Raw genomic sequence first — 21,871 nt, 5'->3', positions numbered from 1 at the left:
GCAGCTCCCCATAGAAATGAATGGGCTGCTTCTTTCACTCCGTGCAGTCCCATTGAAGTGAATGGGGAGTGTCAGCGTATACGGCAAGCTCTGCTCATGCCGGAGCGTACACGCCGGCACTCCCCATTCACTTCAATGGGACTGCACGGAGTGAAAGAAGCAGCCCATTCATTTCTATGGGGAGCGCTCGTATCCCTGCTCCCATAGAAATGAATGGAGCTGCTTTAGACGCCGCTTATTCTGAACGTGTTTTACATTCAGAATAAGCTAGCGTTTACTCAGTGTGAATGCACCCTAAGGACAAAAAACTATTCTGAATTTATCATAGAAAAACATCTCTTCAAAATGAAATCACAATCAGTTAAGCAAGCTTCCTTCAATAGTTAGGGCATAGTTTCCTTGTATTAGGGTTATATCAGTGCCAGCAAGTCAGGTGTTATTGCTGCAGTACAGTAGGTTTGATAGTTATGAAACATATAGTATCACAATTACAAGAACCGAAGAGGCAAACATCTTTAGGGTCCATTCACAAAGAGGAAAATGGTGAGGAATTTGATGTGGAATTTCAGCGCTAAAAAAAGCCTCCCATTGACTTAATTTGGTTCCTTTTTTTTTAGAAAATGGAACCCATTGAAGTCAATGGGAGGCTTTTTTTTCAGTGCTGAAATTCCACACCAAATTCCTCACCATTTTCCTCTGTGTGAATGGACCCTTAAGGTACCACATGCAGAAAACCAGGTTTTGGCTCAAAAACCCACAGCAAAACCTGTAACAGAAAGAGAAATGTTGGGTCTTAGCCTAATTCTCAGATATTAGTATGGTTTCATGCTTGCAAAATGATTTATACGGTAACTTGACACAGGTCATCATAACCCATTTTTAGGTATTTCAATAGATGGTACTGAGTACAGAGTGACATTGTTTTGTATTTTTGGTACCTTTCATAACAGCTTACGTCAACACTTTTCTACTACTCTTGGAGCTATAATTTTGTTGAGAACAAAAATGTTCAGTATGCCATATTGTCCTATAAATAACTACTGTATTTAGAATGCATTTAAGTATCGTCAACAATACTCTATTTTTAAGTTTCCTTTTAAAAAATTTTAAGAAGTCAAAATGTTTTTAAAAAGCAGACAAAAAGACTGACATTTACAAATTAATAGAAATATGAATAATTAATGGGTGAAATTAAAATATAAGTTTAGTTTCTCCATATTTTACTATTTTATTAGATCTGTAAATATATTTGAAATATTCTGCTCTAGTCTTTATAAAATACATGAATTTAGCAATAAATGCTTCCTTTACTATATGACTACAAATAACAAAACATAAATAATTTTAAATGAATAAAATTGCATATTTTGGATGTGCTGTATTTGAAATTTGGCCATGTGTAGTGGACACCCCACAGCAAAAACAGTTGTAGTTTTCAAGGGTGACTTCCCTTGCGGCTAGTCCAGGTTTCAGCCATACAAGCAGCAATAATTGAAATGCTACATGTTGTAAACCCGCAGTACACTTTGCTTGTAGTGCGCAGCAGGTTCAATTGCAGTGATTTCACTATGACTAACCCTAGTGTGCGGCCTTAGCTTGGAAGTTTAATTTGGACTCAACACATTTTACATAGATTTAGTTTAGTTCATAAATTTTTCTCAAGTGGCTTAATACTCAAGGGCACAAATAATGTGTCCCAAATTTTCTCTCTAAATGATGTAGCTACCTTGTTCACGCTCAAATTAAACAATAGTATTTAACGTGAAATAAATAATAAAATAATAAAATATTTTTTTTACATTATACAATCAGTTTTTCATTTTTAATTAAAGAAAAATATTTAGCCATGTTTTAAGTTCTTGCTTTGATTCTATATCGGTAGTAGATTGAACAAAAATCCCCATGGAACTTAGTTCTGAATTGGTGGTTATTCTCGCCACACTCAGTACATCATCCATTAGCCTTCAGATTTTGACTATTAAAAGATCCTTCTGTGTTTATGTAGTTGACTATGAAAGGCAAATAATAGAATAAATAAATGTTTATATATCATATACTACAATTATACCTTTATAGTACATTCATTTACACTGTATTCATTTGCAGATTACACTTGGAAAGTCATCATGAAAGCTAATTCATTAGCATCATATTGCAGTGCTTAGGTTTTCACACAACAGAATATTCACTTGGAAAAGACTACAAATTTCATCCTAACAAAAATAAAATAGCAGCAGCATGAGCATGCTAAATACCATTGGTAAGTTTACTAACCAAAATGTTTCCAACCGAATATCTCAGTCTCGAGAAAGTTTGGTTAGCTTTAAGATACAGAACCACATGTACAAAACTAGAGTTGAATAGATTTACACGGCACCCAAAGAGATTCACAAAGGTCAAGCTCTCAACACCCACCAAATGTATATGCAAATATTGTACAGTATACACTTATTCACCTTTTGATATTTGATGCTCATAAAACCATTTGAGTATATATGTCTTTGTGTTTGTACTCCTATTTGGCAAATCAAGCCATTCAATATACAATATAAGGCATTTCAGTTTGTTTTTCTTTTGTTTGTTTTTTTCTTTTTTGTTTTTTAAGAAGACTAACCAATATAGTTGCACTTGACTAAAACAGGAGCATTTCAGGGTTTTTTTTCACATACATTTATATATTAAAAGCAGTAGTGCTCTCTTAAACACAGTGCACAATAATAAAATAGATCTGATGTACACAGGTAGACACATAAAGGGCTGGGGTGCAACAAAATGAAGATCAAATAAACTGTACAAATCAGGTTGTACAGAAGCAATATTAAAGGGAGCCCTTTTACATAAAGTCATTGACGATGCAACAAAGAGATCATCAGAGTTTGTTCAATAAAGCACATTTACTGTAGATTTCTGTTCTGATGGCATAGATGATGCAGCATTCACACATGTTGCCACTGATTTGACACTCCGACATGCAGACCTTGCAGGTGTCTCTGTGAATCTTTCACAGATAAATAAGTCACAGCATAGACACACCCATTCTTCAATTGTCTCAATTAAGTGACCTCATTTAAGGTAAATCCAAGGTTAATCTTTTGGCAGGATGTTGAATTAAGAAACGTAGATTTTGGTTTTCAGGGTCATAATTGACAATGATTACTACCAGATAAAAGCCAGAGCAGGATAAACTGGATGCCTATCATGGACCATAGCGAAGGAGTCAACCCAGATACACCACCACAATCACTGTCATCCTCCTACAAAGGAAAAAAAAAAAAACCTGTATTAAGAATTTAGTATTCACTCAAGACATTACTACCCAAGAGTGATCAAGTATAAAAAAAATATCCATAGCAACAAATATGGAGCCAACCATGAACTTGGTAACATGCTAAATGCGAAACAATTTATTACAGAAAATATATATAAATTTTTTTAATAAAAAGCCAGTCTGCATATAGACATTATAGAGGGTATCTACCACTCAGGAAAGTCATTGGAAACGGCAACTTCTGCTCTGGTGGAATCAATACTACAAGCTTTATCTCCACGACCATTGATTGTAAGTACACACAGGACTGTAGCTACAAATAGTAACATTTTGAAATATATGCAACTTTATATTTATTTTACAAAATATATATTAATCATTCCTTGATATATATAAAAACATTAACATAAAAATGTAACGCTTATATCTGTCTACCAACTCCAGTGCTTTAGTAGGCACTGCTCCACTCATCTGGTGGAGTTGGAATTTTTCTCTAGGTCTCACTGTTCCTGAGTAGTTAGTGCAGTTAGATGAATGGCCTAATATGATAAGTAGGTGGTTGCAAGCAGAAGCAGGCGATTGATCGCTCTCTGACTGAACAGTATCAAAATACTACAGTAAAGTATTGCAGTGCATTGTATAAGCGATGAAATGATCACGTTAAAGTCCGCTAAATAATAGGTGAAAATGCCATAATGAAAAATCATGGTCAGTACCCTCATGGAATAAACATCATGAAAATATTGTATATACTCCAGAATGGTACAAATAAATACTACAGCTTCCCCTTCAAAAAGTCTTCACAAAGCTTCGCGAATGTGAATATAAAAGTATGGGTGTCAGATTATGATGAAGCAAAGCTATTTATATTTTTTTAAGTACTAAGGTATTTAAAACTATATAAGGGTATGTTTAAATGTTGGAAAATGAATTTCTCTTCATTTACCACCACTTTTGACACAGTCTAGCCGTGACAGGGTGCTAATGCAGTGCCTCAGCGTTCCGTGGCAGTGTCCCGCTGCTGATTCGGCTCAGATGAATGTGTATAATCATTAGGGAGTCTCAAGCCAGGGAATGTGCGGTTGAATCAGACACGGAATTTCCGGCAAGATCAAGCAGGACGCTGCTTTTTTCTGCATCCTGCTACAATCTCTGCCTCCCATTGAAAACAATAGGAGGTGGATTATGGGACTCCATTTTCAGGGCAAATTCCTCCATGTGAACACAGCCTATAATTGGGCATTGCTGTAATCGTTCTGGCCTGCAGAATAAAGTTAATATGGCATTTTAGCAAACAGGGAACCACTTCAAAATGGCACAGTTGATATTTTTTTTTCCCCCAATTCCTTTCTACAAACAAATTCATTACCGTTTCACAGTAGGTTTTATGAACAATGAAATAGTGCCATTAAACAATGCAACTTGTCATAAGACAAGCTCAAACTATTATGTGGGCAAATTAAAGTTATGGCTTTTAGAAAATGTAAAGGAAAAAATTAAAGGGAAAAATTAGAAAATGGCTATGGAGGGAAGAGGTTAATGCTATAATCCACAGAACAGTACTGCAACAATGACCAAACAATAATAGATATATGTGTATTTTTGGTCAATGGTGCATCTAGAAGTTATGACGCATTAAAGCTTTACATATCACATGTCAACTATAACATTTAACTAAGGAATAAGGATGGCCTTAAAAAAGATATGAAAATGAGCCATCATTCTAAAAATTAACATGCAAGGAGCAATTTGCTAGAATTTCTTTATAACTGTATGTTATAAAGTGAAATGCATGTTCATATATCATATACAATGATATGAAATAAACACAGCATAGAAGTAGATATTCCATGTCTCCATCTAGTGGTTTAATACTCTTAGATATAATGTATAATAAAAAATGCTGCATAGAGGATTACTGAAAACAAACAAATAAAAAAAAATAAATAAATAACTGCCACAATGCTGTCGTTCTTAAAATCTTTACTCTATTAAGCACTACTCGCTGTATATTTGGACCCGGATATTAATATAATAATTTACTAATATACTCTGGCGTAAGTAAATGCTGTAGTGTATAAATCTGTACAGTACTATTTAATACCCAGTGGCATAACTACCACGGAGGCAGCTGCCACAGGGCCTGGGACATCAGGGGCCCGGTGACAGCCGCTAACACTGCTATCATTATTCTCGGAGGTCTTTTCGGACCCCCGAGTATAATGATCGGGGCCCCCTGTTGATGGAATACTTTCCACCAACAGGGGGCCCCGAAGCTGCAGCAACGGCTGACACACAGGAGCTGCAGGTCTGGCTCCTGTCAGCGCTTCAGGACGCTCCCCCTCTCTCCCCCCTCCCTTTCTCTGCCTGTCCTCTGCCCACCAATGAGAGGGCTGAGGAGAGCCCAGGAGGCGGGGCTTATCCCTGCCGAGCTCCTGCCGTCCTGCACACAAGAGGAAGAATGGAAGAAAGGAAGACGGAAAATGAAACTAAAGATACACAGGTACATACTGGGGTTACTATACTTAATATCAGGCATTTGGGGTGATTACTTTTGTTTTAGTAACTCCATGTGCCTCATATTAATAGCAGTTAACCCTATCATGTCCCTCACATTAACCCCTGTGTGCCTCACCATAAGAGTTACTTATATGTGAGACATATGGGGGTAATAGTAATGAAGATACTTTATTATTACCTCCATGTCTCTCACATATCAATAACTCTTATGTGAAGTACACAAGGGTTAATGTGAGGGACATGATGGGGATAACTGCTATTAATATGAGGCACATGGAGTTACTAAATTCTAATGCACATGACCAGATTTTTTATCCACAATTGTCCTGGTATACCGGTCAGCAGGTGACATGACAGTATTTAGTCCTGTAGGGGCCACTATGGGACATAATACTGTGTGCAGGGGCCACTATTGGGTATAATACGGTGTGCATGGACCTCTAAGGGACATAATAAGGGACATAATACTGTGTGCAGGGGCCACTATGGGACATAATACTGTGTGCAGGGGCCACTATTGGGTATAATACGGTGTGCATGGGCCTCTAAGGGACATAATAAGGGACATAATACTGTGTGCAGGGGCCACTATGGGACATAATACTGTGTGCAGGGGCCACTATGGGACATAATACTGTGTGCAGGGGCCACTATGGAACATAATACTGTGTGCAGGGGCCACTATGGGGCATCATACTGTGTGCAGGTGCCACTATGGGGCATCATACTGTGTGCAGGGGCCACTATGGGGCATCATACTGTGTGCAGGGGCCACTATGGGACATAATACTGTGTGCAGGGGCCACTATGGGGCATAATACTGTGTGCAGGGGACACTATGGGACATAATACTGTGTGCAGGGACCACTATTGGTCATAATAGAGCGCGCAGGAATGCGTAGGAGGGACTCGGTCGAGATCTTCGGTGTCGGGGGGGCCCCATGTGAAAAGTTCGCCACGGGGCCCCGCCATTCCTAGTTACGCCACTGTTAATACCCTACTTGCCATCTTTACAATAGCTTATATGGCACTCACTGAATGTGATTGTCCTCAAAACAGGTAACAAAATATAAATACAAAAATAAATTAAACACTAGCCATGCCAACCCAAGTATAGCTATCTGTTTACTTCTGATACCTTACCTACATATAAGAAATACAAAAACTACAGCAGCATTGTAAACAGCAAGACCTATAGAAATAGAGCTGAAAATGCATTGCTGCTATATATAATAATTTGCTACTATTGATTACTAGCTAGACATGTAAATTTTAGGTTCTTTGTATACATTTTGATTGATAAATGACAAGGCGAGCTCATTCAGATAGGACCCCACAATAAATCATACTTCTCCTGGACACAGAACAGGTCTACAGTGTTATTATCGGACAAGTAGGATCCAGGGCTGCATTTCAATTAAAATAGTCTTGGATAGAGAGGAGTCTTAAGTAGAAACTAAGGATAAGCTCTATTCCAATGAAATGCCCTACATAACGTTTAACCCATTTTCACAAAATATACGTTACTTTTTTACAATTTATCAATAATAAAACAGGCTATAACAAGGTGTAGATACGGAAAAAAGTTAAGGGCTGTTACACTATCACAGCTAGAAATGGGTTGTAATTTCAGATCTAAACACTGTAGCATAAACATAACACATTTTCCATGCAAAAATTCAATTTTGGAAAATTCTGTAAGGCTGAGGCCACATGTTGTGGAAATGCAGCTTTTTTTTTTTTTTTTTTTTTTGCAGATTTTGCTGCATTTGTCTTTTAAGCTAAAGCCAAGATTCGCTACAAAAGGAATGGGGAAAATATAGGAAGCTCTTGCACATCTACTTTCTGTTCAATCCACTCCTGGCTTTGACTCAAAAAACTGCAGCAAAATCTGCAATAAAAAAACCCTGTGTTTCTGCAACGTGGGGCCATCGCCTAACCCTTCGTTCACATCTGCGTTCGGTATTCTGTTCGGGGAGTCCACATGGGGACCCCCCGAACGGAAAGCTGAACGCAACTGCAAGCGGTGTGCAGTGAAAGCACACAGCCCCCATAGACTATAATGGAGTCCATGTGCTTTCCATGCACTGCCCACAGGAATCATGCGGACAGGAAAGTAGATTATGAACTACTTTTCTGTCTGCATGATCCCTGCAGAGATCTGGCGGCAAGTACACGGACCCCATTATAGTCTCTGGGGTCCATGTGTTTTCACTGGCACACCGCTTGTAGTTGCGTTCGGTATTCCATTTGGGGGGTCCTCATGCAGACTCTCCCGGATGGAATACCAATGCAGATGTGAGGGCTTAATTGGCTAATCTGAAAGTTACCTACTCAAAAAAAAGTATCTCCCCTGTTTAGCACAATGTGGACTAGTACTTATAGATTATCTATCTACCTGCCTATTTACCTATCCAAGGAAAAAGAAAGCATTCCTGTAGTTTCAACAAAACTGGTGAAGTTTATTCCATATGTAAGCATCTACCTATCTACAGGAATGACCACTGAACAATCCCCCAATATTTGTATACTTGCAGTAAAATGGAGATAGGTGCAGTCGTCACTGAAGAGGCAGCATTCACTGTGCATAAAGGAGCATCCTATCATTTATAGACAAAGCAGAGTGTAGAAAAAAGAAAGGGAACATAAAGAAAGACACACAAAATGGTTTATCATGCAGTTGACAAGCAGTTAGAAAATGCAAAAAGTCAACAAACACAGACAATACTTTAAATAAATGAAACCAAAATGGTTAAAGCACCAACATGCATAAGCATTAAAAGAAATGTATAAAGTACTTTCACACAACAAATAATGTAAAGGAAATGTATTGGGAATGTTCCAAAAACTCATATCATTCATATATGCTGTGGAGCTTTGCCATGGTATAAACAACTTGTTATTAGAGATGAGCGAACAGTGTTCTATCGAACACATGTTCGATCGGATATCAGGGTGTTCGCCATGTTCGAATCGAACACCGCGTGGTAAAGTGCGCCAAAATTCGATTCCCCTCCCACCTTCCCTGGCGCCTTTTTTGCACCAATAACAGCGCAGGGGAGGTGGGACAGGAACTACGACACCGGGGGCATTGAAAAAAATTGGAAAAAGTAATTGGCTGGCGAAATCAGGTGACCTCCATTTTAGACGAATAGTGGATTTCAAATCCGGGTCATATGAGAATGTGAACTTTGTGACTATGAGACAGGGATAGCTGTACAGGCAGGGATAGCTAGGGATAACCTTTATTTAGGGGGGAATGTTATTAAAAATAACTTTTTGGGGCTCTATCGGGTGTGTAATTATGATTTTTGTGAGATAAACTTTTTCCCATAGGGATGCATTGGCCAGCGCTGATTGGCCGAATTCCGTACTCTGGCCAATCAGTGCTGGCCAATGCATTCTATTAGCTTGATGAAGCAGAGTGTGCACAAGGGTTCAAGCGCACCCTCGGCTCTGATGTAGCAGAGCCGAGGCTGCACAAGGGTTCAAGAGCACCCTCGGCTCTGATGTAGGAGAGCCGAGGGTGCACTTGAACCCTTGTGCACCCTCGGCTCTGCTACATCAGAGCCGAGGGTGCGCTTGAACCCTTGTGCACACTCTGCTTCATCAAGCTAATAGAATGCATTGGCCAGCGCTGATTGGCCAATGCATTCTATTAGCCCGATGAAGTAGAGCTGAATGTGTGTGCTAAGCACACACATTCAGCTCTACTTCATCGGGCTAATAGAATGCATTGGCCAGCGCTGATTGGCCAGAGTACGGAATTCGGCCAATCAGCGCTGGCTCTGCTGGAGGAGGCGGAGTCTAAGATCGCTCCACACCAGTCTCCATTCAGGTCCGACCTTAGACTCCGCCTCCTCCAGCAGAGCCAGCGCTGATTGGCCGAATTCCGTACTCTGGCCAATCAGCACTGGCTAATGCATTGTACTGGCGTGATGAAGCAGTGCTGAATGTGTGTGCTTAGCACACACATTCAGCTCTACTTCATCAGGCTAATAGAATGCATTGGCCAGCGCTGATTGGCCAGAGTACGGAATTCGGCCAATCAGCGCTGGCTCTGCTGGAGGAGGCGGAGTCTAAGATCGCTTCACACCAGTCTCCATTCAGGTCCGACCTTAGACTCCGCCTCCTCCAGCAGAGCCAGCGCTGATTGGCCGAATTCCGTACTCTGGCCAATCAGCACTGGCTAATGCATTGTATTGGCGTGATGAAGCAGTGCTGAATGTGTGTGCTTAGCACACACATTCAGCTCTACTTCATCGGGCTAATAGAATGCATTGGCCAATCAGCGCTGGCCAATGCATTCTATTAGCGTGAACTGAGTTTGCACAGGGGTTCTAGTGCACCCTTGGCTCTGCTACATCAGATTGCTACATCTGATGTAGCAGTGCCGAGTGTGCATCAGATGTGTAGTTGAGCAAAACTGACTCAGCACTGCTAAGTCTCTGCATTCGCATAGGAATGCATTGGCCAGCCTTCGGCCAATCAGCGCTGGCTCTGCCGGAGGAGGCAGAGTCTAAGGTCGGACCTGAATGGAGACTGGTGTGGAGCGATCTTAGACTCCGCCTCCTCCAGCAGAGCCAGCGCTGATTGGTCGAGTTCCGTACTCTGGCCAATCAGCGCTGGCCAATGCATTTCTATGGGGAAAAGTTAGCTTGCGAAAATCGCAAACTGACAGGGATTTCCATGAAATAAAGTGACTTTTATGCCCCCAGACATGCTTCCCCTGCTGTCCCAGTGTCATTCCAGGGTGTTGGTATCATTTCCTGGGGTGTCATAGTGGACTTGGTGACCCTCCAGACACGAATTTGGGTTTCCCCCTTAACGAGTTTATGTTCCCCATAGACTATAATGGGGTTCGAAACCCGTTCGAACACTCGAACAGTGAGCGGCTGTTCGAATCGAATTTCGAACCTCAAACATTTTAGTGTTCGCTCATCTCTACTTGTTATTTGTTATGTGGAACTGAAGTCTTAATATGTGCTGTATGGCATCTATACATATGACAACATTTTCAACAAACACAACGTAAATAAAATGAGAAGAGACACATGCAGAATATTAGAGATGCACAAAGCACATTGTAATTAGTTATTAGTGTAAAACCCTCACATTATAGAACAAAGCACAATTTAATAAGCTGATGACTCAAAGAGAATACAGACATTGTGGGGACGCTCTGGTCACCCCTACTAGTGAAAATAAAGTATGATATTGTCAAGTGAATCTATGCCCATATCCATCACTTTCAGGTAAAACTGATCTCTTATCTTCTCTAATAAGCCTTCATATTCAGCAATAAGACTTACCAAGTCATCTTGATCAAAGCAAGCATCTGGACCTTTTCTGTATCTTGGATTCTGAGCAAGCAGGCATGGATCTGGTCCATTAGCTTTTGGCTTCCGTCAAGGAAAATTTTAAGGTTATGAGAATTGCTGACAATGTATTTCAAATAAAACATGAACATTTTATACAATTTACCAATCATATGTCTTAAAAGGATTATCCAGAATTATAATATTGATGGCCTAATAATTGGCTATGATTATCAGACCAGTGGAGGACCAACTCCTGGCGACCCCACACTGCCCAGCTGATTGGTATTGTAGGCACAGCCAATAGCAAAATTATGTAGCTGTGTCTGGAAAAAAATGAAAGGTACACAGCACTCTGGAACCTTTAGTCAGCTGGCTGAAGTGCCAGGATTCGGATATCTAAAGGATATCTAAAGATGTGATTGCCTGTCCTAAGGATAAACAATGAATGTTGTAGTCCCAGGTAATAGTTTTGTATTTGCTTTTAAATGCCATTAAACTTCATTGAGAAAGCTAAACTCATTCAATAGTCTTACAGCTCTATCACTATGTGTGTAAAACACAAACTTGCTAAAGGCAAGGCAACCTCTTTATGAGTAATTTAAAGGTACATTAAATATGCGTACCTCTGCTTATGTATTTGGGAACTACATATAATAAAATAAATCACTAATATACACTGTTATCTGAATACTGCATACCATTTTTTGGCATCTTGTATTTCCATGTATCAGTGCAGTTAAAGGGATTGTCCAGGGAAAACTGGACATTCCCTTTAACTTTTAAGTCACCCGGGTGCAGTGAAAATATTTTTTATATACAGTATGTCTCTGATGCTCTGGTGTCCTCCCAACACATCCCAGTGCTTCTGCTCCACCTGTTCTTTCCAGGTCTCTTCTTGAGTCCCGATGAAACTGCTGTTTGGCCTTAGAGGTCCCATGACCAATGAGGCCAATCAGTGGCTTCAGTAGAACTACGAATGAGACCCATTCGCAGAAGGACTGGAACAAGCTGGGAGGACATTGAAGCATTGGGGACAAGTGAGTATGAATTATTTTTAATTTTTTTCACTGCCCCCAGCTGATTTAAAAGTTAAAGAGGTTGTCCATTTTTGCCTGGACAACCCCTTTAAGGGGCTACTGCTAAATTTTCATAGGGCAATAGGTAGATATCTAGGGCACTTGTCAGGACAAATGTTCCCATGAAGAGTAAGTACTTGTTAATTGACTAATAAAATAAAATATTCAGATTATTGGCAGCATATCATCATGTGTGATCAAATTATCAATACAACATATTTTTATTTCTAAGACCAAATTACATTGTAAAAAAAGTAAAATACCAATGCTACATGCCAAAGCCTACAATTAAGTTTGTGACCTTAAATACATCACATAGCTCAAACTTATTTCAGATAAAATAAAGAAATGGTGTGCCCATCAAAAATGTAGAACCTCTTCAGGCAATAAAATGTTATCTTGATAGTTTGACTTTCATGGTAACTTTGATAGGCAAACGTTTATATTTCAAAGGATACAGCGTTGTTCTGCCTGTATTAGAGGCTGCTGATCACAGACCTCACATGTGTGTTGGTTGTCAACAATGATGAATAATAAATTGGTGTTGAGAATCTTTTCAACATGATAAATTCTGGAAGGAAGGAAGAAAATTATCCATTTTGTTGTCAATAGCACAAAGATAAAAGTTAATAATTATAATAGTATAAGTCGCAGTACATGAAGTTATAGTTCCACAAATGCCCCAAAATTTCTTAATAACTTCATGAATGATTCATGCAGGCAGTGCACAGCAAGCACACAGAGCCCATTATATGCTATGGAGTCCGTGTGCTTAACTGTCCAGCGCTTGCAGTTGCGCTGATATTTCGTTGGGGGGGTCCTCCTGCGGACTCCTTCTGGACGGGAGGCAAGCGATAATGTGAACCGGCCCTTACACTGGTTCTGCAGCAGGCTCGTCTTTGCTAGTCTGGAGAGCTGGCAGCTTGCGGTTATGCGGGAGCTGACTTTTTCTCATAGGAATGCATTGACCAGCGTTGATTGGCCGAATGCTATACAGTGTACAGCATTCGGCCAATCAACGCTGGTTCTGCCAGAGGCTGGTCTGTGAAGAGGCGGAGTCTAAGATAGGACCACAGCAGTCTCCTTTGTGGTCCGATCTTAGACTCCGCCTCATCACAGACGAGCCTCCAGCAGAACCAGTGCTGATTGGCCAAATGCTGTACACTGTATAGCATTCGGCCAATCAACGCTGGTCAATGTATTCCTATGAGAAAAAGTCATCTTCCGCATAACCGCAAGATGCCAACTCTCCCAACTAGTAAAGACAAGCCTGCTTCAGAACTAGTGTTGAATAGCCAATCAATGCTGGTTCTGAATCGAATCTTTACTGCAAATAGGAGTAGTATACTATGGTATTTCGAATACCGTAGTATTCGTTCGAATACCCACTCGATCAAATACTACTCGCTCATTTCTAGCTATTAGCTATTACAATTAGAGATGAGCGAACACTATTCAAAACAGCCGTTTCGAATAGCACGCTCCCATTGAAATGAATGGACGTAGCTGACACGCGGGGGGTTAAGCGGTCGGCTGCCGGCAAAGTCTGCGTGCCGGCCACTTCCATTCATTTCTATGGAAGTGTGCTATCCGAAATGGCTGTTTCGAATAGTGTTCGCTCATCTCTAATTACAATCAATCAAAAGATGAGAATTATAGAAACCTCCACATAACAGAGCTTGCATTTCCATGCCAGTTTCCCAATCAGAGTCCTAGCTAGTTTTTCCTTCTATTGTGGTAAGGGGTCAATTAACTGCTTTAGTGCTGTATCTCAATATCCTGCAGCAGGATTATTAGATATTTCCATTCACCTAGCACCCAGTGAGCATACTAGTAGCCTTAATTTCCCTGAGCTACACTTTTACATTGATGATAAGTATTAAGATTAGTTTGTTCTGCTGGACCAAAAATGGTTAGAACATAATGTCATGTCTGATTTTCTCTTTATTATTGATCCTAATTAAAGATGAGCGAACAGTGTTCTATCGAACACATGTTCGATCGGATATCAGGCTGTTCGATGTGTTCAATTCGAATCGAACATTACGTGGCAAACTCCAAAAAAATTTGATTCCCCTCCCACCTTCCCTGGTGCTTTTTTTGCACCAATAACAGCGCAGGGGAGGTGGGACAGGAACTACGACAACGGGGGCATTGAAAAAAATCGGAAAAAGTAATTGGCTGGCGAAATCAGGTGACCTCCATTTTAGACGAATAGTGGATTTCAAATCCGGGTCATATGAGAATGTGAACTTTGTGACTATGAGACAGGGATAGCTGTACAGGCAGGGATAGCTAGGGATAACCTTTATTTAGGTAGGAATGTTATTAAAAATAACTTTTTGGGGCTCTATCGGGTGTGTAATTGTGATTTTTGTGACATAAACTTTTTCCCATAGGAATGCATTGGACAGCGCTGATTGGCCAGAGTACGAAATTTGACCAATCAGCGCTGGCTCTGCTGGAGGAGGCGGAGTCTAAGATCGCTCCACACCAGTCTCCATTCAGGTCCATTCTGCTACATCTGTTGGGCTGACCGGCACACGGTGTAGTTGAGCAGAACTGGCTCAACACTGCTAAGTCTCTGCATACCCAGAGGAATGCATTGGCCAGCCTTCGGCCAATCAGCGCTGGCTCTGCCGGAGGAGGCAGAGTCTAAGGTCGGACCTGAATGGAGACTGGTGTGGAGCGATCTTAGACTCCGCCTCCTCCAGCAGAGCCAGCGCTGATTGGTCGAATTCCGTACTCTGGCCAATCAGCGCTGTCCAATGCATTCCTATGGGGAAAAGTTAGCTTGCGAAAATCGCAAGCTGACATGGATTTCCATGAAATAAAGTGACTTTTATGCCCCCAGACATGCTTTCCCTGCTGTCCCAGTGTCATTCCAGGGTGTTGGTATCATTTCCTGGGGTGTCATAGTGGACTTGGTGACCCTCCAGTCACGGATTTGGGTTTCCCCCTTAACGAGTATATGTTCCCCATAGACTATAATGGGGTTCGAAACCTCGAACAGTGAGCGGCTGTTCGAATCGAATTTCGAACCTCGAACATTTTAGTGTTCGCTCATCTCTAATCCTAATTAAATAAAGTACACTATACAATACATAGTAGTAACCTATTAAAATAAACATTTTCATTACCTTGTGCAGTTGGCGCATTCTAGATATCCACTAAATGATCTGTTATCATTTTCAAAGAAATATTGGGTTTGTTCAGTAATACAGCTCTGTTTTGCCAAAATTGCAGAAAAGTCATCATCATCAAATTCAGCTGCAAGATATGTTGTTGATAAAGTTATTAATAATGTTAGAACTTTGATAAAACATCAGAGTATTTTATCATGTATACAGTTAAAGGATCTCCATTTAAATTAAGGATTTAAATTTTTAATTTACCAATTCAGCTCCCATTTACCATGCTTCCCACCTTCACTGGGCAGTTGCTCATAGGCACAAATAGATGGCTAATATCTCTATTTTATTTCTTTATTTTTTTAGAATCTTCTAGAGAATGAGGCTACACATTGCAGAAAAGATGCTGTTTTGTGGCAGAATTTGCCGCTTTTTTGAGACAAAATCAAGAGTGGCTAAAAAAGGAATAGTAAATATAAAGGAAGCTCTTATAGTTCTAGCTTCTGCTAAATTTAATGTTGATTTAAGCTAAAAAAAAAAAAAAGCCACATCATCTGCAACAAAAAAAAACAGCTTTTCAGAAACTTGTGGCCTCAGCCTGACTTGTGATAAACATGTTCCAGCAGAAAGAACACAACTGTATTTTTTCTGATAATGCTTCACAACTTCTTCAAAGAAATAATGTTCTTATTCTGTTTGATGCAATATTTTATTGATGCAATATAAAGGAACAACATATGTAAAGCTAACACTTTCATAAAAAAAATGGGGTTCCATGAGAAAGATAAAGATTAGGCAATAACGACCACATGCTACTGATATCCTAGTGACGTTGTCCCATCTTCAGAACTTATAACTACAATTTCCACTTCTTTGTCTGCTAAGATTACAGTTTTTATGGAGATCACATCATTATACAAGTTCTCACTACATATTCCAATAGGGACATGAACTATATGGAATAGATATCATCACTACAATCTCTATGATATGTATACTCCCTTGTTTAAATGTAAAGTGGATGACTAAATATTGTCTACACACTATTGAACCTGCAATCTATAGTGCAGATTCACTGTTAAAGTTCCAACCAGACTGTGTCGTATCACTCATTCCTCTCATTCACTTCTCCAATTTTGTTTAGCTGCTGATTAACCCATCTTTGCCAGAAATGTGAGTTAAAGAGGTTTTTCAGATCCTCACCATCTGTGTTTGAGACCAATCAGCGGTCTCAGCAGCCGAAGCCGCCAATCAACAGTCACGTATGGTGGGGATTTCAGCTGGAAGAAAACAATGGTGCTGCAGAAACAGACTGGGAGGGACTGGATTACTGGGGACAGGCATGTATTTTTTTTCACCTCCCCTGGCCTAATTAAAAAAATAAAATATTAGCCTGGACAACCCTAGGGGCTCTACCACTTAATTTCAGCAACATACGATAGACATGTTGCTGAATAGCCTTTAGAAATGCTATTCCGGCCCCGATACTCATTCAATAAAAGCCACCCCACCCCCGTTTTTAAGTTTAACCTAAAGAACATATACTTACCATGCACGGTGGACATTTCGTGCACTCCTCCACGTCATCCATCGTTGACGCCCCCCTCTGGCTTCTTCTTTGTAAGACGTTCTCCTTCTTTTGTGATGTTCCTAATTTCACTACACAAAAATGGCGCCGGAGTGCGCGCGGTAGCATTTTATTAAATGAGTAGCGAGGCCGGAATAGCCTTTTTTAACAGCTATTCAGCAATATGTCTATCGCATATTGCTGACATTAGGTGATAGATCCCCTTTAAATGATTCAGTTCTCTGTGAATATCAGTTTATTTTGAACTACTAGGCCCATCTCTACCCTGCAGATCCTGAACCTGGATAAAGCACTCTAAATACCACTTTAAATAGGAAATGTGGGTAGTTTTTTCCCGTTATAGTTATAATTTATTCATTAATTATTTTACTTACATATATAATGCGATCATTTTCTGCAATACTTTACAATTTAGTCAACTCTGTCCTAAGTAGGACTCACAATCTAAGTTATAAGAATGCAAATGATCAAATGTTTTTGTATCCCCTAGGCAAAGGACTTTTTCTGACACATCTCCACTACATATTTCTTTATCCTTGAATTGTACTCATTATTGCCCTTTGGCTTTTGGTATACAGCATGAGTAGTTCCCCTTAGGTCTCTTACTGGAGCCAAGTGATATTATTACAAATTGCTTTAAGGATACAGTTTAAATCACCTACAGATTTGGCGCTTTGTAAGAACATATCAGTTTCATCAAATTTCAACTTGTACTTTTCTGACCTTCACTTAGCAGCTGCTTTGATTTCCTATATTACCACATTGCACTGAGGTTTCTGTTAACTTGAGAATCACAGTAAAATTCAGGAAGAAACAAAGTATAATTTAATTTACGTGATAAGTGCTAGCCTGTGTTGCTTACTATTCTTCTAGACTAAATTATCCATTTTCTGCTCTGCATATCCGTCAATTTTTATATATTTTTATTAACTATAATAAAGTTAAAGTCAATGAGAACCCTTATAAATGCTTTATTATTTCAAAGCTTCTAGAATGGGAATGAAGCAACATTGCAAGTAGTTTTGATTCTAAATTGTCTACGCAGACAATTTTATCTCTCTCTCATATATATACTAGCTCCAAAGGAACAGGCTACAAATAGCGTAGTCAGATCCTACAATCACGTTACTATCCATATAATATATTTTGCTAACCTATTAAATGTAGGTTATTAAAAATCAGAGCACAAATAATTGATTAAACAGTGAAGGTATATATGTAAAATATTACTGTTGACAGCTTGTTAATTCTAACTACAGCATTTTCAGAGTTGCCTTATCTTAGTTTTATGTCACATTGGAGCAATACAATAAAAAAAATGTCAGTTGCAAAAGTGGAAATAACCTTTAAAAAGCAAAATGATAGACACTTGGTATGTGTAATGAAGATAAAATCTATTGCAACAAGTAAATTGTTTCACTTTTGATAGGTAAGGAAATAAGTACTGTATGTAAATGTATAATTCCTGCAAAGATATGCTGTGTTTTCACTGCTGAGAGTACAGAAAGCAAATACGGTATGAGAAAAGAGGGAAAATAAATTGGAAGAGGAAATAACTCTCGTAAACACATTAACATTCTACAAACGAATATTGTACATAGCAGAGTATTATTTTGTATTATAGCATTGCAATATTAAATATGCTAACCCTTTCATGTTTTTATTTTAGAGTGACTTGAATAATGCCAATGTTCCTCAATGCTAATGAATAAATGAGAGATACATTTGCATCTGAAGTGTAAAACTGCTTTACCTCATAATTGTCTATTGTACTGTAGATTGTAAAATTATCAGATAGATTAAAATGCAATGGAAATATTAGTGGTACCTGAGAGGAAAATGTTATTTATAATGGCAAAGATTATATAAAAGTTTAAAGTGCAAATGCATTACAATGGGAACTTTCCAGGTAATGAATCTAGATAAAAATGTCTTTTTGATCTTCCATTTTTATTCACAATGTATTCATTGCTGTGTATAAACTACTCTTTAGCCAGTTACAATCTTTTTATTTAAAGTGGACTAATATTTCTGTCTGTTCAATCTGTCCTATCTTACCTATATTCCTGACTTAAGAAATCCCAAGATGGGATGAATTGACCAAGTTTAAAAGTAAGTTTTAAAGGGAGTCTGTCATCAGAACCAAGCTGGGAAAGAACACAAAAAGAGCCCGTCTGACTCAAACAGTTTTCTTCCTATTTCCCTTTTCCATTCACCTCTTTAGGACAATACCCTCATTGCAACAAAGATCTCATTTGCATATTGTAAAAAAAAATACTGATATCTCAGCAAAGGAAGCATTGAACAAGTGGATGACACCATTTGATTATGGAGATCATATCCTATCTTTCTACAGGGCTAGGTTGTTATGCTTTTTTCTGGTGCTAGACTTCCTTTAAAAAAACTTACAATACCCAACAAAGTAATAGCTGTGTTCTTTCCCAGCGCTTATAATCTTACAATGCTCATCTTGGTATACCTCAAGCCAAAAGGAAAGGTATGGAGGGACCCATATGTATTTTGCAAAATGTATTATTTTTGTGTTTTTGACATTTTTGAAAAAACAATTTCAGACCCAGAAAATGGTTTAAAACTATACAAAGCTTTTAATTTCAATAATTTGAGCTAAATGTAATAAAACCAGTTTTCACATTTTGACTGATTTTGTGGAGCCCCACACTGATTTTTGGGTACGCTGCAATCACAGTAAAATTGTAGATTACCAAGGATTGTTACACAGCCTTAAAACTTTCCTACTGTGGAAAAGTCACGACAGCTCATTCTAAAATTGTTGCTACTGGTACATTATTTATTTATGTTAAGGAAAAATTTAGGTTGTACAAAGTTTGTTGACTAACAGTTGCCATGGATCCCTAACCTTAAAGAGTTATTCGCCTAAAGTGGTGGCACAATGATAGGATATACCACCAATTTGTAATCAGTGGAATCTGACCTCGGGGATCCTTACCAATAGTAAATATAAAGGCGCTGCAGCAGTAACTTGAAGCTGTGTCCTATTCACAGTGGTAAACAATAATAACATATGTGACACTTAAAAGACTACAAAGCACTCCTTTCACTACTATATATACTTCAATAATTTAGCATTATTTACAAAAATTAATAATACCAATATAGAGCAGTAATAATGAGAACCACACATACCTGCTTCATTATACCGAGGGAAAGTAAGACTCAAGAACAATTGCTGCAATATAGACCTGAAATAAAGGTTTATTAGCAGTTAATAAACAAATACTTACATTCAAGAAAAATATAATATATTATTGTACTGAAAGAGGTAACATGTCTGTTTAACTGGAAACAAGATGGTTCATTGCCTGAATAACTCCTGAAACTAGTACCCAGTAATTCTTTTATAATATTACTGGATGTACAGGGCCCATAGACTACAGCAGTGATGGCGAATCTTTTAGAGACTGAGTGCCCAAATTGCAACCCAAAACCCATTAATTTATATCAAAGTGCCAACACAGCAGTTTAACCTTAATACTTAATTCATCAGCTGCTCCCCTCTGCCAGTCCCTCCACTGGTTACCCATAGCCCAGCGAATTGAGTTCAAGCTACTAACGCTAACATACAAAGCCATCCACAACCTGTCCCCTCCATATATCTCTGACCTCATCTCCCGCTACCTGCCCACACGTAACCTCAGATCCTCCAATGACCTCCTACTCCGCTCTGCCCTCATCCGCTCCTCACACAACTGTCTCCAAGATTTCTCTCGTGCATCCCCCATACTCTGGAACTCCTTACCACGACACATAAGACTGACCCCCACAATCACAGGATTCAAGAAGGCGCTGAAGACTCATCTATTCAGGAAGGCCTACAACCTCCAATAACACTATCACCGCACCGCCATCTGTACAGTCTCCCCCTCTCCTTCTGTCTCTACCCCCTTCCCTCATAGATTGTAAGCCCTCGCGGGCAGGGCCCTCTGCCCCACTGTGCCAGTCAGTCATTGTTAGTATTATATCTACCTGTATATTCTGTGTACTGTATGTAACCCCCAAATGTAAAGCACCATGGAATTAATGGTGCTATATAAATAAATAAATAATAATAATAATAATAATAATAATAATAATAATACTCTGTGGATTCACAATTGCAGAATTGTATTACAGTGATGTGAATGGGGCTTCACAGAGCTTCCAGTGATGCAAACAATTTTGTACTGAAAAGGTAGACGTTTGCATTTGGTACTTTTGAACAATTAATGTTCACTATTTACATTGCACAGGATCTGTTTTATAGTCACTGTGCAATGTTATTACAGCCTGTGATAATATCATGTGTCTGCTATAAAATAGATGTGATATAAATAATGAAGGGGCCCACATAGTACAATCTGCTCCTGAGTGGCCCCCACATAGTGCAATCTGCTCCACAATGGCCCCCACACAGTACAGTATATTCCACAATGGCCCCCACACAGTACAATATGCTCCACAGTGGCCCTCACACAGTATAATATGCTGCACAATGGCCCTTCAAACAGCACAATATGCTCCAGGATGGCCCCACACAGTATAATATACACCACAGTGGCCCCCAAACAGTATAATGTACTCCGAAGTAAACTCTGCACCATATAATATACTCCACAGTAGCCCCCACACAGTATAATATATACCACAGAGGCCCCAACACAGTATAACATACTCCGCAGTGGCCTCCACCCAGTATAGTGTACTCCTGTACTTTCCTGCGCTCCCACAAAGAGCAGTGGGGCGACCTACTTCTTCCACAAAGCAGCACGCTGATGAATGACATCATCACGTCTACATTGGAGCAGAAGTCACAATCTTCTGTTAGTGTAAGCTGTGATCCCACAGCCCACAGCCTAGTTTTCAGGTGTATGTGCATTTGCACAGCTGTTCCAGATTCCCTGTTAGTGAGATTGAGGAGCCTGGCTGGAGTGATGGGACACGTGCCCACA

At 39.4% G+C, this 21,871-nt stretch overlaps 1 protein-coding gene across 7 annotated transcripts in view; it reads right to left on the bottom strand.

The window, feature by feature from the left end:
- Positions 1 to 2,562: 2,562 nt before the first annotated feature.
- Positions 2,563 to 21,871, bottom strand: part of CACNA2D1 (calcium voltage-gated channel auxiliary subunit alpha2delta 1) — a 561,607-nt gene continuing 542,298 nt past the window's right edge. For 6 of the 7 annotated variants that reach the window (XM_075274040.1, XM_075274043.1, XM_075274042.1 and 3 more), the window contains 5 exons: positions 20,070 to 20,125; positions 15,326 to 15,455; positions 12,644 to 12,756; positions 11,101 to 11,183; positions 2,563 to 3,254 (listed from right to left, as the gene is read on the bottom strand). In XM_075274040.1, the coding sequence (XP_075130141.1) occupies positions 3,138 to 3,254; positions 11,101 to 11,183; positions 12,644 to 12,756; positions 15,326 to 15,455; positions 20,070 to 20,125 (499 nt within the window). In that variant the 3' untranslated portion in view covers positions 2,563 to 3,137. Of the gene's footprint in view, positions 3,255 to 8,323; positions 8,389 to 11,100; positions 11,184 to 12,643; positions 12,757 to 15,325; positions 15,456 to 20,069; positions 20,126 to 21,871 lie in introns of all 7 variants that reach the window. The other variant, XM_075274041.1, reaches the window with a different exon arrangement.

The sequence above is a fragment of the Leptodactylus fuscus genome, chromosome 5 (assembly GCF_031893055.1).
Source record: "Leptodactylus fuscus isolate aLepFus1 chromosome 5, aLepFus1.hap2, whole genome shotgun sequence".
NCBI classification, from domain to species: Eukaryota; Metazoa; Chordata; class Amphibia; order Anura; family Leptodactylidae; genus Leptodactylus; species Leptodactylus fuscus.
This window is presented reverse-complemented; position numbering and strand designations above follow the sequence as displayed.